Source organism: Dipteris shenzhenensis, chromosome 7, assembly GCF_047967505.1.
Source record: "Dipteris shenzhenensis isolate YYH24624 ecotype China chromosome 7, Dip_SZ_1.0, whole genome shotgun sequence".
Classification (NCBI taxonomy): domain Eukaryota; kingdom Viridiplantae; phylum Streptophyta; class Polypodiopsida; order Gleicheniales; family Dipteridaceae; genus Dipteris; species Dipteris shenzhenensis.
In genome coordinates this window covers 40,330,934-40,346,078 of record NC_141602.1, presented here as the reverse complement: position 1 = coordinate 40,346,078, position 15,145 = coordinate 40,330,934, and the positions used below count along the sequence as shown (strand labels likewise).

At 43.8% G+C, this 15,145-nt stretch overlaps 1 protein-coding gene across 1 annotated transcript; it reads right to left on the bottom strand.

Moving 5' to 3' along the window:
• Positions 1 to 803: 803 nt before the first annotated feature.
• Positions 804 to 4,422, bottom strand: LOC147900342 (putative leucine-rich repeat receptor-like protein kinase IMK3). The gene is made up of 2 exons (XM_087376896.1): positions 2,045 to 4,422; positions 804 to 1,948 (listed from the first exon to the last, which is right to left on the bottom strand). The coding sequence occupies exons 1-2, from the start codon at positions 3,585 to 3,587 to the stop codon at positions 1,365 to 1,367; spliced, it is 2,127 nt and encodes a 708-aa protein (XP_087233022.1). The 5' UTR covers positions 3,588 to 4,422; the 3' UTR covers positions 804 to 1,364.
• Between the last annotated feature and the right edge of the window lie 10,723 nt (positions 4,423 to 15,145).

Sequence of the window (15,145 nt, the reverse complement as noted above, 5' to 3'; positions counted from 1 at the left end):
TTTTTCGAACCGTAAAAGGTCCCAAAATGAGCTCCCTTTTTTCCTAATGTCCCGAAGTTACTTAGTTAACCTTGCATAATTGGATTGGCTTGTGAAATTTTAGCTAAGTCCTAACCCATGGCTTTATCTGCTCCTTTAAAATTCCATTGCCCTTCCATCTCCTTCCTCCCAAAGGTGAGCTTCCATCTCCATTCCATTGCCCTTCTATCTCCTCGTTCCTACCTCTTGTCTTTCCACCTCTTCCCCCCTCAAACCCTCCTCCTTTCTCCCAACTTCCATCCATCCAAGAGCTCCTTATTTGTGACACGTGGCAAGCTTGTCTCTTTGAAGCTGCCCCATGTCCTTGCTTTTTTTTTTTCCCTTTGTCCATTGTTAATAGGTTAAATAACGAGAACAATGATTAATAGGTTAAAGAATTAAGAATTAAGAAAGATTGGCCAACGTGAGTGCCTAAATAACGAGAACAATGGACCTGAGCCAGTATAGTAAGGCTCGTCATGCGCTGCTAGTTGAATTTTACCCCAAAGAAAAAAAAAACTCGTGCATACACGTGAGTCCATTGAGCGTAATTATTGGAACACCCGTGCAAAGAGGAACACACCCTTTCTGAATTAATCCTTCTTTCCCTGAATTGATCCTCGAGGATTACGACAGGTTAAACAAAAATCACACTAAGGCACACCGATTCAAGAATCCTGTCACCTTTAAACATAGATTTTGGACAGTACCAAGTAATCCTGCACGAGATTACAGGAGAAATCTTGCGTTTGTGGTGATGGTGTAAAACAAAAATAGCATTCAGATTTTGGAGAGTAACAACAAAACTCGTACGAGAATACCGGGAGAAATGAGTTTGCCCTTTCTCCGGGATTCGAAGAGGCGACAACAAGAGAAGAGCAGAAGATTTCTTACCTGTATGGAAAATAATGGGATGAAGGGAAAACGAAAGAATGATTTAAGTGAGGAAATGGAGCCAGATCGAAGAGTACAGAGTTGGGTGCAAAAAGGAGGATGTTACTGGGCTCTCTGGCTGTAACTGGGCGATCTGCCTCGAGTTAATATCTGTTTCTTGTATCAGGTAGATTGAAAGAATAGCTGTAATTATTAGACTTGTTTGGCTTTACGAATTTGTGCCATTTAAGGTTTGATTTATGAATTGTTAGCAAAAACTGCTCTGGCTGAACAGCTATGGCTTTCTCAGTGGCTTGAGCAATCTGTCTGATTAGAGCTCGCATTACAACCACACAGCTATGGCCTTATAGTTAGATCAAAGCAAAGCTATGGCCTTATAGGTAGTTCAAAGTTACTTCAGCAAATGTGCCTGCTTCTTCAATTCAACGAACTTATGGTTGCTCTGCTGCCCCCTACAGCTGCTCTCCGGGCTTTATCAACTCCAATTGGTTCATCACCTCCGCCATCTCTGGCCTTTCCAATGGATTCATCTTCACACAGCTCATTGCAGCTTGTAACGCGCTGATCAACTCCTCGTCTCCAGGCGCTTGCACACCTTTCAGTATCTCCAAATCGAACACCTCGTGCGTCCACTCCTCCTTCACAATCGATGCCACCCACTCCGGAAGATCCATCCCACTCTCTGCCGATGGCCCTTCCCCTGGTGCTTTCCCTGTCAACAGCTCCAACAGCACGATGCCGAAACTGTACACGTCTGACTTCGGAGTAGCCTTCCTGAGCTTGGTCAGCTCTGGTGCTCGATATCCCAGCGCACCCGCGGTTGCGATTACGTTCGAGTTGGCTGCGGTTGTCATGAGCCGAGCGAGCCCAAAATCTGAAAGCTTCGGGTTCATGTGAGAGTCGAGTAGGATGTTTCCGGAGGTGAGATTTCCATGAATTGTGTTCTCGTGATCGTGGAGGTACGCAAGTCCTCGAGCGGCACCGATAGCGATACTGATTCTCGTCTGCCAAGTCAAAGGAGTTTCTGGTCCCCGAGCTGGCAAGATTAAGCCACAGAATGAGGACGACACGAAAGAGTATGGCTTAGCAGCAAAGCTTGACGAGGAGTTGACAAACAGGAAGAAACGCTTACCATGCAGGAATGCAGCTAGACTTCCTCCTGGCATGAAATCATATACGAGAAGCTTTTCATCCTTTGGTCCCCAATAGTATGCCCTCAGGGCAAGCAAATTGGAATGCCTGACTGCTCCCAACGCCGTCACTTCAGTCTCGAAATCTTTCTGGCTTTTGACGATGCCTTCTCTCAGTCTCTTCACTGCCACTTGGTTCCCATCCTCGAGCGTGGCTTTGTACACAGTCCCGTATGTGCTCTTTCCCAGAACTTCCGCCGTAGCGCACAGCAGGTCGTCCGTGGCAAAGCCCAATGAGCCTTCAAAATGAACAAGCTTGCCGCCAATGTCCCCTGATGCTTCCTTACCAGAGGGCTGGCTGGACTTGTCGCTCGCAAATCCAGCTTTGCCGACCTCCGATCTCCTGCAACAACAGAGGAAAAGGAGAACACACAGACAGAGGAGGAGAAATGCAACAATCACAACTCCGACGATAATGAACACCAAGCTTAGGGAGCTGAACCGCTTCTTCTTCCCCGCCTCGGGCGAGGTCACGGCAAGTGCGGGGGCGGGCGAAGGAGCAGCGCATCGGAAAGAAGGGCTGAAACCACAGAGATCGACGTTGCCTTCGAAGGAGCTGGCGTTGAAAGCATGCAGGAAGCGGGGGACGGAACCAGAGAGGCGGTTGAAGGAGCAGTTGAAGCTGACGAGGAGGGGCAAGGTGGCGAGCGAGGGGGGGAGGCGACCGGAGAAATTGTTGAGGGAGAGGTCGAGGGAGGTCAAAGAGGAGAGGTTACCGAGCTGAGGAGGGATGGAGCCAGAGAAGAGGTTACGACTAAGGTCGAGGGAGGAGAGGGAGGTGAAGAGGAGAGGGGGGAGAGGACCGGAGAGGGAGTTATGGGAGAGGTTGAGGGAGGTGAGGGAGGGGAAGGTGGCGGGGAGGGAGAGGGAGGAGGAGAGGTTGTTGAAGCTGAGATCGAGGCGTAGAAGGCCGGCGGAGAAGGAGAGGAAGTTGGCGGGAATTGGGCCGGAAAGTCGATTATGGCTTAAATCGACAGAATGTAAGCTCGGCGAGACGGACAGCATTGCCGGTATCGCGCCGGAGAGCAAATTGCTGAACAGATAGAGTCCCCTTAGATTCTTCAGATTCGCCAGCGTCGCCGGAATTGCGCCACTTAAGGCGTTGTTGTGGAGACTCAGCCGGCGCAGCGCCGATAATTGGCCCACCTCCGCCGCTATTTGGCCCCCCAGCCGCTTGCTTGGTAGCTGTAGCGCTATCACTTCGCCTTGCGCGCACTTGATCCCTTCCCAGCCGCCGCCGCACGGCGCCGCCGCCGCCCCTCCGCTTGTGTTCCAGCTCGCTAACACCCCCAGCTTGTCCCCCAACGCTTGCTTTATCGCCGTCAGCGCTTCCAGCTCCGCCTGCGCCACCGACGTTAGATTCGCCCCGCTGCCGCTTCCTACTATGCTACACAGCATCAGCAGCTGCACCACCATGACCACCACCCGCTTCGTCCCCCGCCACCTCCCCTTCTGCCCCCCTGCTCCCTCCGACTCTGCTTCCATCGCTTGGACTCCACCCCCTTCTCGGAGTGGACCTCTGCAACAACTTCGCTCCGAAGACCTCTGGCACTACTTGGCTGGCTTCGCGGCTCTCAAGCCGCGCTCACCCCTTATTACGAAGAACTGTCGCTGTGAAGAGTAGTGTAGGCCCCAACAGCTGCAGAGTAAGATGCTACAACGGCTCCTCCTAACGGCAGAAAACAACGTGGCTCCTCCAAGCCGCAGAACAAGAGAGCCAACGCTCGAAGAAGAGTCACAGCTGTGCTCAAAGCCCTCTAGAGCTACAATGTGGCTCAGCTGTGCTCAACCAATGCTATGCAATGTGTCTCCTCCAAACCGCACATCAAGCGAGCCAAAGAGTCACGCTAGTGCTCAAAAAGCAATGCGGCTCCCAAGCTGTGTCGTCCGCCTCCTCCTCCCCACTCTTTTCTGTAGCTTTCAAATGTCCTCTTGGCATATGATTGCTACACGGACTTATTTCATGATCGCACTGGCCGCATTGCTTCTGGAGGTGCAAATGGCTCTTCAATGTAGACGCGGTCCTAATCTTGAGTGGAGAGCTCGCCTTCAAAGCTTCAAATCGCACACGAATCAAATGAGCTGAAGACAGCAGCCTGCGAGCTGAGGCAGGAAAGGCAGAGAAGAGGCAAGCAACGAGATGCACTAGTCTGATATCAACAAAGAAAGAAACCGAAGCTCAATCCATCGAGCATGTAAGGAAAACGAAAGGAAAAGAAAAGAAGAGGCAACGTAAAGAGCTACTGAGCACGGGTACAACCCGAGTTGCAGTGTTACACAGCGTTAGCTGGCACGGCGATGGACGGACTTTTCCTACAGAGCATCGGGCGCTACAAAAGCTCTTCCCTATCACGGGCCTGCAGTTTATATATAAAGAGGAAGATCCAATGCTGCAAATTTGCCTTCATCTGACGATGATCGGAGCAGCAGTTACAGTTATAGGATGCAGCAGGGGCGTGGACCTCCGTGGTCTCCACGTGGCGTCACCAACGAGCCTCCAAACACGGGAATGCAAGCTGGAGTTTTCTGTTAAGTCCACGTTAGCATTTGCCCCTGTATATATGAGGGCTCCCGGGAAAACGCCGGTGACTTTCTCGTCGCCGGCGAATCGCATTATCCCAGATTCTCACTGGTCCAGAGTCAACACTTCGGGAATCTGAAGAAAATATAGAAATTCCGGTGCCCCGGTCAGTAACAGTCAGCCGCCGGCCATCATCGCAGGGCGCCGGGAACCGGGCAGGGGTTACTAATTAGTAATTAGCACGACTATTACTAATTAGACACAAGTTAAAGCCAGCTTTATTGGACCTCGTACCCATACAGACTACGTACGCAATCGAGGGAAACGCATGCACGTTTGGCAACGGCTCTTGTGGAAAAAGAGCTACTTCGAGTGCCACGGTGGCAGCCCTTTTCCTTGCTTGTGCTAACGTTTATATATATATTTGCGACACAAAACAACGGCTTTCGGGGGTTCTGCCAAAAACCCGTCCTCTCTAATAAAAAGTCGCGATTCTACAACGGCTCCTTACGCCGCAAAAAGAACAATTGCGTAGCAGCCGCCGCCAACCGGCTTTAACATTTTGGCCGATGCCCGCCAACGGTCGGCCTCTTCTATCTTTTTCTTTACCCGTAAACACTTTGATCTCGTATTTAAGTGGCTTAAGTGCTTGCTTTGCAAAATAGCTTTTGGGTTCCAAGACCCAGAGCTCTCGAACTCATCACGGCGCTTTTGGCGGTCCCAAAAAGCTCTTTGCCTCAGAACGTCGTGTGATGACTCTGATGAGAGAGCGAGAGAGAGTTGAATCGAGATGCGTATCCACCTTCCAAGTTCCGTCCCCTGCACTTACCGTGACCATCGCAGTCGCCCTTTATTTTTAACCTCGCAAGTCAGGCCCTGAGAGCTGGCCCCCGGCTCCTTTTTTTCGACCTTTCCCAGCCATTTTAAAGGAAGCAGCAGCCAGCTACGACATTCGGACACTTGCCTCATTTCTTCATGACCCAAATGTCCTCATCCTACCATTTGGACCATGGTCCATTACTCTCTTTAAAGACGTGATTGCTCAAGCTATGGGTGTCTTTTTAGGATAAATACAATAGGGGAAATTGGCATCCGTATCAAAGACACCTCTGTATTTTCTAATAATTTAGAAATATAAATTCCACCCATACACTCGCCCATTGAAACCAACCCTTGTTTTTCTTTTTGCCAGCAAAAAAAAAGAAAAAATTATAGCTTCTGAGCTTAGCTATCAAAGCCAACGTTACAGTTTAGCTTTCAGAGCCTAAAAGAGCATGGCAATAGACTCAAAGGATCGACTATAAAGTTGCAAAACAGCAACAATCCCTTGATGAAACTCCTGTAACCTCCTGTAGCTGAAATCCACGAAAAAGGACTCGATTGAAAACACTAAAGTTTCTACACCGCCATATATGTTGAAGAACACAGGCACGAATAATGTGCCATACAGGCAATTGTACCAAAGTGAGACTACCCCAATCTCCAAACAAAACTTGCTTCCACTTAAAAGGAACAGTTAGATTGGCACTTTCACCCCAACTTCGGATGTTGCGCCATAAAGGACGAACCGCAATACATCCCCAAAAAATATGAAAATGATCTTCCATGGCAACCTGACACAGAGTACAAGTTGGTTGAATGTGCTTCCCTTTGCTAACCCGATCCTTGGTAGAGAGCTTAGCCACCAAGAGTCTCCACAAGAAAAAATGCAGACGGTTGGAAGGTGTAGAAAGCCAGACACAAGATAATCGAAAGGCCCATATGTCAACGGAATCAAAGGGCACCCATTTTTGCCAAGAGACACATACAAGCACCGGGATACTACCTTGCGGAATACGGAGGAAATGTTGAGGTTAGAAGCTTGGAAAGCGGTTTACCATCATTAGAGACCCAATGCAATAAATTTGAGTATGGGAGAAATAGAGGACTCATAGGCCAACTCTCTTTGAGTCGAGACTACGTGGACCTGAGAAAAGCTGTTTCACCTGCAGATAGGTGGAATTCCACAACAACATCCTTCAGGGGCCGCCACCTGTGAGCCCGTGAACACCAAAGATGCCACCATGAAGTAATCCCCTTGTAGTTAAGAGACTTGCAGAGTCGAGGCTTTAACTAAATAGGTGCAACATAATTATGGAAAGGATCCCTCGATAACCAGCAGTTAAGGCCCAACGAACCATCATCGGCAATATGATGAGTGCCCTGCCAGGTTGAACCTTGAAGAGAGTGCTTCCATAACTCAACAAGTTTTTGCAGTACCTCAAACTGAGGCAATTTAATAGCTTCTCCAAGGACCGCCATCTGCGAGCCCACTAACACCAAAGATGCCGCCATGAAGTAATACCCTTGTAGTTAAGAGACTTGCAGAGTCGAGGCTTTAACTGAATAGGTGTAACAGAATTAGGAAAAGGATCCCCCAATAACCAACAGTTAAGGCCCAATGAACCATCACCCCAGCAATACGCTGAGTGCCTTGTCATGTTGAACCTCAAAGAGAGTGCTTCCATAACTCAACAAGCTTCTGCAGTACCTCAGACTGAGGAAATTTAATCATTAACCCTTGTTAATCAAATCTTTCGCCCTCTACTATATCTATGCCTTCTCTACTATATCAATGTATGGGGGGACCCATTGAAACCAATGCATTAGGGGAGAAATGGGGTCTCGAAAGGGCCTCCAATTAGTGTTTCCTAATTTCAAGGAATTAGAGAGGGATTTTAGGTGTACCAATGAGAGTTCTCATTTGTGTGGGGCAATGGTATGTTGAGGTGGAGGGATGGCAGGCATACAGAGAGCCCCTATTGGCTATTCCTCTTACATTGGGGACCACCCAAACCTTCCCCCCTTAACCCATGATTGACCCTCCTCCCATGTGCACCTACCCCAGAGCAGCCCCAAATCTCATTCAAGGCTTTGTGGGCCCTCTAGGGCGAATTTCTCTTCTTCTTTGGTGTACAACAGGTCTGCCCCCTCTTTCTCTACTCTTCTGCTTTGATTTAACTGTCCTCCCCCTCCATTGTGGGCCCTTTTGGACGAATTTCTTTTGTCCTGTATCCTACTAGAGGTCTGCCCCCTCTGCCTCTTCTCCTCTGCACTGGTCCAACTGTTCTTTCCCTCCATTTTTTAAAATTTGGGTTGCAACACCTCCTGCAACTAGTCTACTCCCTGATGCTCCTCCCCCTCTTTCTTTGCCTCCTTCTGCTCTGTCTCCTCATGCTCTACCTTCGCCTGCTCTTTCCCCTCTTGATCTGCACCCTCTTGCTATGTGCCCTCTTACTCTGCCCTCTCCTATAGGTTCTCTTTCTCCTGTAGTAGATGCTTTGTACCCTCTCCCACATGGCACCATTTAAGGAGATCTCCAATCTGGACCATGTAAACTTACAGTCGCAGGCTCAATATGTGCTCCATGGTCTTTCTTTGTAAAAAAAGAAGTACATTTAATCAATGGAGGTGCTTTAAAGAACAAAATCTGAGCTACAAAGTTGTTTCCTAGTGTTTTAATTAAATTTCTTGCTTTGGATTATCCACAATGCTGCATTGTTTATGATAAGGTTTACTTGTGGTCTCATTTTAGGAACTTCATGGAGGATGAGATGAGAACATTAGGCATGGATGAGATTGACGCCTCTTCATAGCCAAAGACACAAAGTCATGCAAAGTCATGGATGTGCAAAGTTGTTGGAGAGGTGATGCAGGACTTGAAAGGCATGGTGATGCAAAGGAGATTCCTAGAGTTAATGATGTTGTTGATGTAAAACTTAATGGAGGATGAGATGAGAACACTGGGCTTATTGACGCCTCTTCATACCCAAAGACACAAAGTTGTGCAAAGTCATGGATGTGCAAAGTTGTTGGAGAGGTGATGCAGGACTTGAAAGGCATGGTGATGCAAAGGAGATGCCTAGAGTTAATGAAGCGACTAATGTAAGTCATGAAGCTCATGCATTTGCTTTTGAAATTTTCGAGTTTACTATTATGGAAAGTATAAAATATTTGTAATTCCACTACCAATACCTTTCTCTGTAATGCAATTTGCTCATGCATAGAAGTTGAGGGTAGAAGAAGAATTCACATGATGCATTAAACATTGTGAGAAGATACTTTTAGACTCAAAGGACATGAAACTTAAGGGGGCAACATAATATTTATTTAAATTTCTATTTCTAAAATGATGTTTCTTCATGTGTGCAACATATTCTCTATGCGCATGGACTATTGTTGTAAAGAAATCAGGGAATATCTCCATTTGGAATAAGGAAGCATAGAGAAGCCACACTATTAACCCATGGAAGCCTACATGATCCATTCCAATGTGTTTGTACATGAGATTGCAAGATATACAAGTTGGATGTGAGATTCAATATAGCGGAGCAGAGCTTTAGAAGTGTTTCTAAGGACTTACTTGAGGATTCAAAGACCCCTATTCTTGATGTATTAGAGTTAGAAAGAGGAGAGACAGGCTATGAAGCCTCTTTGTAATACAAGTATTTCCAATAATGTTCTTCTATCTATGCCTAATTCCCTATGACTGCTGGAGGTAATCCATTATTGGTTTCATTACTCACAAGTCAAGGGAAATATCTGAAGACCAAGATGATTGTTAAAGATGCAATAAAGGACAAGGATCAGAAGGGCTACACCAAGAACCTCTCCAATGACAATGTACCCCACACTATGGTAGCTTGGAAGAGAAGAAGGAAAAGGACAAGACATACCATCAAAGGGGGGTATTTCCCCACATCTTTAATTTAGAATTTTTTTGTGTGTGGTCAATAAGGGTTCTCTATGTTGGGATGTCCCCCTGAAAAGATTGTATTGGGTTTTGCAAGGGTTGCTAGTCATTTTGTCAAGAAACCAACAAGAGACATTGTAAACCAGGGACGAAAATTAGAGTGAGATCATGTTGGAGCTAGGATGTCCAAATGAGTCTATTGCCAATGCAACTTAGAGTGAGTCTAGGTTGGAATCATGTGTGTTGCCACCAGAGGTGGGCAAGCCATGAAGTTTCTCATAAACTACTGCTAGGGATCAAGGTCATCAATTTGTGCGGGGGTGTTAGAACAAATTGATGGAGGTATACCTATGTTTGTGTGTGCTTGTGTGTCCATGTGTGTGACCACCTATGTGGTGAGTGTGTCTGTAGTAGGTGTGATTGATGAAGTGTCAATCAGTAGGTGTGAGTGTGGAAGGTTCTAGTGGATGATTGAGAGATTCATGGAGAGATTAGTGGAGTGATTTGTGGATCTGTGATGCTCTCTCTTGAGCTCACATACAATGTATCACTGGCCTATATATTGGTACTTCCTCTCATGAATAAACTATACTTTCTCCTTCATTGTTGATCTCATCATGTCTTTCTTTGAGTTACTTCAACATACATACATGTATGCACTAAAAATTGTCATTAAACACTAATTTCATTAATTTTAGACTTGTCAATGTACAAATTCATTTTAACATATACTTTTGGACTAGTTTTTGGATAAAATTTAAGAAAAAATCCAATCTTCAAAGCATAGATGAAAACATAAAAACAAGCAATTTTTTAGAGATTTTTAAAGGAAATGAAATCAAAATTATAAAATTTAACGTGACACAGATAAGTTAGACCAAAAAATAAGATTCAGCACTTGTAAAGTCTCATAATATTTATAATGGTGTTAACAAACACCTTCAAAAGTTACAATATTAAGCAAACTCTCACAATATTGATAGTGGTGTTAACAAAGATCAAAAGTTACAGTAAGCAGGCCTCTCATTGGAAGGCATTCATATTTGCCATTGATATATTTGACATAATCCTCCACAATGTAAGAGAGAAGCTAAGTAAGGATTGATACTCACTCCTCGTGATATGCAGTAAAGATAACTCGCGCCTCAGTCAAATCAACAGGTTGCAACCATTTGCAAACATCATCTATGGTCTTTTGCTAAGTACATTAGAAATAAGAGGATCGACCATATATGCATGTCTCTATATATATAGGGGAAGCTGTTCTAAAACCATACTGCAATAAAAAGAAAAGAATATTAGTTCATTTGATCCAATGGAAATACAAAAGCATAAAGCTAAGAAAAAGTTTGTGTCAAACCTGAGGATGGCCTACTATTATGACTTTGTCATTAAACTCTTTCTTGGAGTTTAACAGGATTGAAATGTCCTCTTCATCGAATAGAAAAGTAAGAGGTTGTTGTTGAACTTGAAACCTGACTTGAAATGACTTCCCCACAAGTTATGATGATTTTCTAGTCTCATCCGATGGAGCAGCTCTGCTTTCTTGAGATGAGCTTTCTATATTCTCTACTCCAGCTATGTCTTCTTCATCCTCCTCCTTTTCCTTCCCCTATAAAAAGATAAAATAATTATGAGATTTTAAATTTTAAATTAAATATAATTCAAAAAAGGTTTTTTAAATAAATGAATAAAATTAAGGATAAGTTTTCATACCTTTAGATATCTTCATGGCCTTTTTATGTAACCTTTTGAGGCAAGGTCAATGTCATATCCATATTCTTCAGCTTCCTCACTATCATATCCAGAGCTTTTAGCATTTTCATCCTCTTTCTTGCTCTCATCATACATGGCCATCTCTATGTCAGCATCCTCTTCATGTGAGATCATACCTTTTTTATCATACTTCATTGTGAGAGCAGCCATGGTATCAAGGTATTCCCAGCAAGCAGGGATCTCAATAATATTTATAGGGTGTCCTTTTCTGATAAGAGCTTCAAACAAATGTCCCATTCAACACAATGTGACTTCCCATCTGGGCGGTAGCAAAAATTCCATCATACTTTTTGATGGCCTTTCATAGTGATTGGCGTTACGATGGAGGAGACTTGGAGCTTCATGCTCTTCCAACATTAGTTGCAATCTCTTTGCATTCCCTCTTATGTTGTTCTATAAAGAGTGATCATTGTAAGGGCTCTTCATGCACAAGAAAAAGGTTTCAAGACTCTGTATCTGTTAGAATCCAAGAGCATGTGCCTAGCGTGCCCCCCGCCAAGACCGCTAGCACCTCACGGAAGTGCACAACCTTCATGGCCACTACGGAGGCTCTGGCATGTGTGTATGGCAGGTCCCCACCCCTGCCATAAGGCACCCTTGCCTAGCCAGCCCTCCAACCTCCACAAAAGGCAAGCTTGGGGGAATTGAAGATAGGAGGGGTAACTTGGACTATTTATGTCCCTTCATCTTCCACACACCTTTGTATGTGGGATAATTCAACCCTTTCTCCTTCTTCTTATCCCCTTTGTCCATGAGAGATTTGCACCTCCAACACCCCCCTCCAATCGATCATGGAGAGAGGTGGCCAGGGATCAGACCCGGGCTCTGATACCATGTTAGAATCCAAGAGCATGTGCCTAGCGTGCCCCCCGCCAAGACCGCTAGCACCTCACGGAAGTGCACAACCTTCATGGCCACTACGGAGGCTCTGGCATGTGTGTATGGCAGGTCCCCACCCCTGCCATAAGGCACCCTTGCCTAGCCAGCCCTCCAACCTCCACAAAAGGCAAGCTTGGGGGAATTGAAGATAGGAGGGGTAACTTGGACTATTTATGTCCCTTCATCTTCCACACACCTTTGTATGTGGGATAATTCAACCCTTTCTCCTTCTTCTTATCCCCTTTGTCCATGAGAGATTTGCACCTCCAACAGTATCTTGAGATTGCATTCTCTCTTGTCCCTCTTTCTTGAGTATATACCATTGTAAATCTTAAGCTCATTTCCATATTGTTTTTCTAGGGTAGCAGATATTTTTTCCTTGTCTTCTTTATTAGCAAATATGACGATGTTACATACTCCCACTCTACCAATGGTGGTATGTAATATTCTGTCAAGGAGTTGACGAATATCATCAGGTGATATTTCATAGACAAAGAAAAGTCGAGGCCTCTCCCAAGTGGTGTCATCAGACAAGAAGTCATTCAATGAAACTCCCTTGCACTCTACACTCTTTTCAGACTCTGAAATTATCTCATGTATGAAAAAAAAGCCCCTGTTTAAAGTTTGTGCTTTTCTAAGAGTGTGCTCATTGATGATTTTTTGTGCACATGCATATACATTTTTCGGAATGTCATTCGCCATAGAAGGAGTAACTTCAGACCCATCCTCTTCTACCTTTACCCCATTTGTGCATCCAAGCCTTCTGTTTAGCTGATGGTAAAGCTGATGCCATCTGCTTTACAATAATATGATCAACTTTACATTGACTGATTGGAATAGTTTTTTCTGCCAGCAAATATTTAATCGCACTCTTTACTACATCACGCTTGATCTTCTAGAGGATGCAATCTTCCATGTAATGATCTTTATCCCTTTTTCCAAAAAACCATTCTTTGGACATTAATTTCTTTGTAGCAGCAATACTTGCGTATTTGTTTGGCAAGTTTCTTATAGGCCTCCACATCCATGCCATCATCTCTTTTTTCTAATTCTTCTTTACCTTGTCTTTAATAAATGATGGAGCCTCATATGTGACATCTCCCTTCTCACATGCAAGACATACTTTTTTTATCTGATTAAAAACTTCATCACTGTAAAAAAAGTATGCTTGTGCAGTCTTGATACCTGTCCCTTATTGTCTTAAAGCTTGTCATTACCTCTGTCCTTTCTTGCTTTCCCCTTAGTACAATTGCACTCAAGCATGTGTAGAAGTCAACAAGATTTTCTGCTTCCACTTATAGTAGTAGTTCTTTTGAGAGTGATCACAGGAGAATTAATAGTTCTCCATATGGTCCTAGCTTTGAGCAACATCTCTGAAGTGAAAGTGATCTTTCATAGTGCATGAATGTCATGATTAAGTCTTTCCGACTCAATTAAATTTTTTTCGACTCAATTAAATTTTTTTTCTCGTTCTTGAAGATACAAATGCTTGTAGAATAGTAGTGGAATTAAGGCACATTCACGAAGGTGTCATAAGTAATCTCTCCTTTGTTGTATGCCCCTCTAGAATGTTCATTACAAGCATAAGCATAGTGCTAACCGTCTATTGCCTCAAATGTGCAGTGAGCAAATAAATTTCTCTTGGCATCCTTTATATGTCGTTCTGGATCATCCACGAAACATTGTCGTTCCTAAAGTGAGGGAACTTGTTTTTCGAGGAACTTAGTGAATTCTAAAATCTAAAGGCTACAAGAAAGGGATGGATTGACTAGAATCTCCTTTGATTGGCCAGTATGCCGTTGGACAGATTACCAAATTTGAAACAACTGGTTTTTTCCCATTAATCAAAGCCTGAAAAATCTATTTAGCATAGTTTGTATCTAAGGTCCTGTTGTTGGTGAAGATGCTTGCTTTCACCATCGTTGAAGCATGTATAACATAATTTTTCTGGTCCCATATGTATCCTTGATCCTCATCTGTCATTGTCTCATTCAAGTAAAGATTTAGGTTCTTCATTTGATAACATTTCTGCTTCTGAATCTGAGTCCATCTTAGTACCCTCCGAGGCTTAGATACATGCATAAATGTGAAAAACAAAAAAGGATTTACAATGAACTCGTGGATAGTGTAAAATGAAATAAAGTATAATCGGATACAAATCTGAAGTCTGTCTGATACAAGTGCAATATGCTCTGTTCACTCCCACAATTGGTACTCAATTTGCTTAGTCCACTCCCACAACTAATACAACTGTAATCTATCCTCTCCACTGATATAACTTCCAATCATCTTGAAAGTTTTAAAACCTTGATCATTGCTTAAATGGTCTAGGGTTATTGTGAGTGTGAAACCACATGTGAATGAATGGACTGACTTCGATTAGGAACTACTCAAGAAATTTTGAGCATGGCTTTAGTTGGTTTTTTTGGAGTTATCTCCTCTAAGGATAAACTAATCTATACTAATTTAGACTGCACCAACCGTTGAAGCGAATAAAAGCAATATTTTCTTTTCCATTGTTCTTTTAAATATGCTTAGGTTGCGAGTTTAAAAAAGTAATTTCTTTTCCATTATTCTTTTTAATGTGCTTAGGTTGTGAATTTAAAAAAGACAATAACAATTGAGACAAATAATTTAAAAAGCAAGATAATATTTTTATTTACAAAAACTAATTTACTTACAACTCATAAGAATTTAGCACTCACATTAATAAGAAGTTAAAATCTCAATAAATTTAAATTTGACTTTATGAAAAATAATAAAATCTAAAAACTAAAATTGATTGCAAACCCTATACCCTAACCCCAAACCCCTAAACCCTAACCACCAAATCCTAAACCCTAACCCCCAACCCCCAAACCATAAACCCTAACCCCCAAACCTCAAACCCTAAACCCAAACCCCTAAACCCTAAATCATAACCCCCAAACCCTAAATCCTAAACCCTACCTGAATAAAAACCCTAAACCCTAAACCCTAAACCCTAACCCCCAAACCCTAAACCCTACCTCTCAAAACCCAAAACCAAAACCTCCAAACCCTTATCCCTAAGTCCTAATCCCAAACCCTAATCCCTAAAACCTAAACCCTAATCTTGGCCTTGTAAACCCTAAACCCTAACCCCTAAACCCTAAA

Excerpts from the sequence above, each read along its gene's own strand:
- LOC147900342 (XM_087376896.1), bottom strand. The coding sequence starts at position 3,587 with ATGGAAGCAGAGTCGGAGGGAGCAGGGGGGCAGAAGGGGAGGTGGCGG. Across the intron at positions 1,949-2,044 it reads TCTAGCTGCATTCCTGCATG|CTCGGGGACCAGAAACTCCT; the intron begins GTAAGCGTTTCT and ends TAATCTTGCCAG.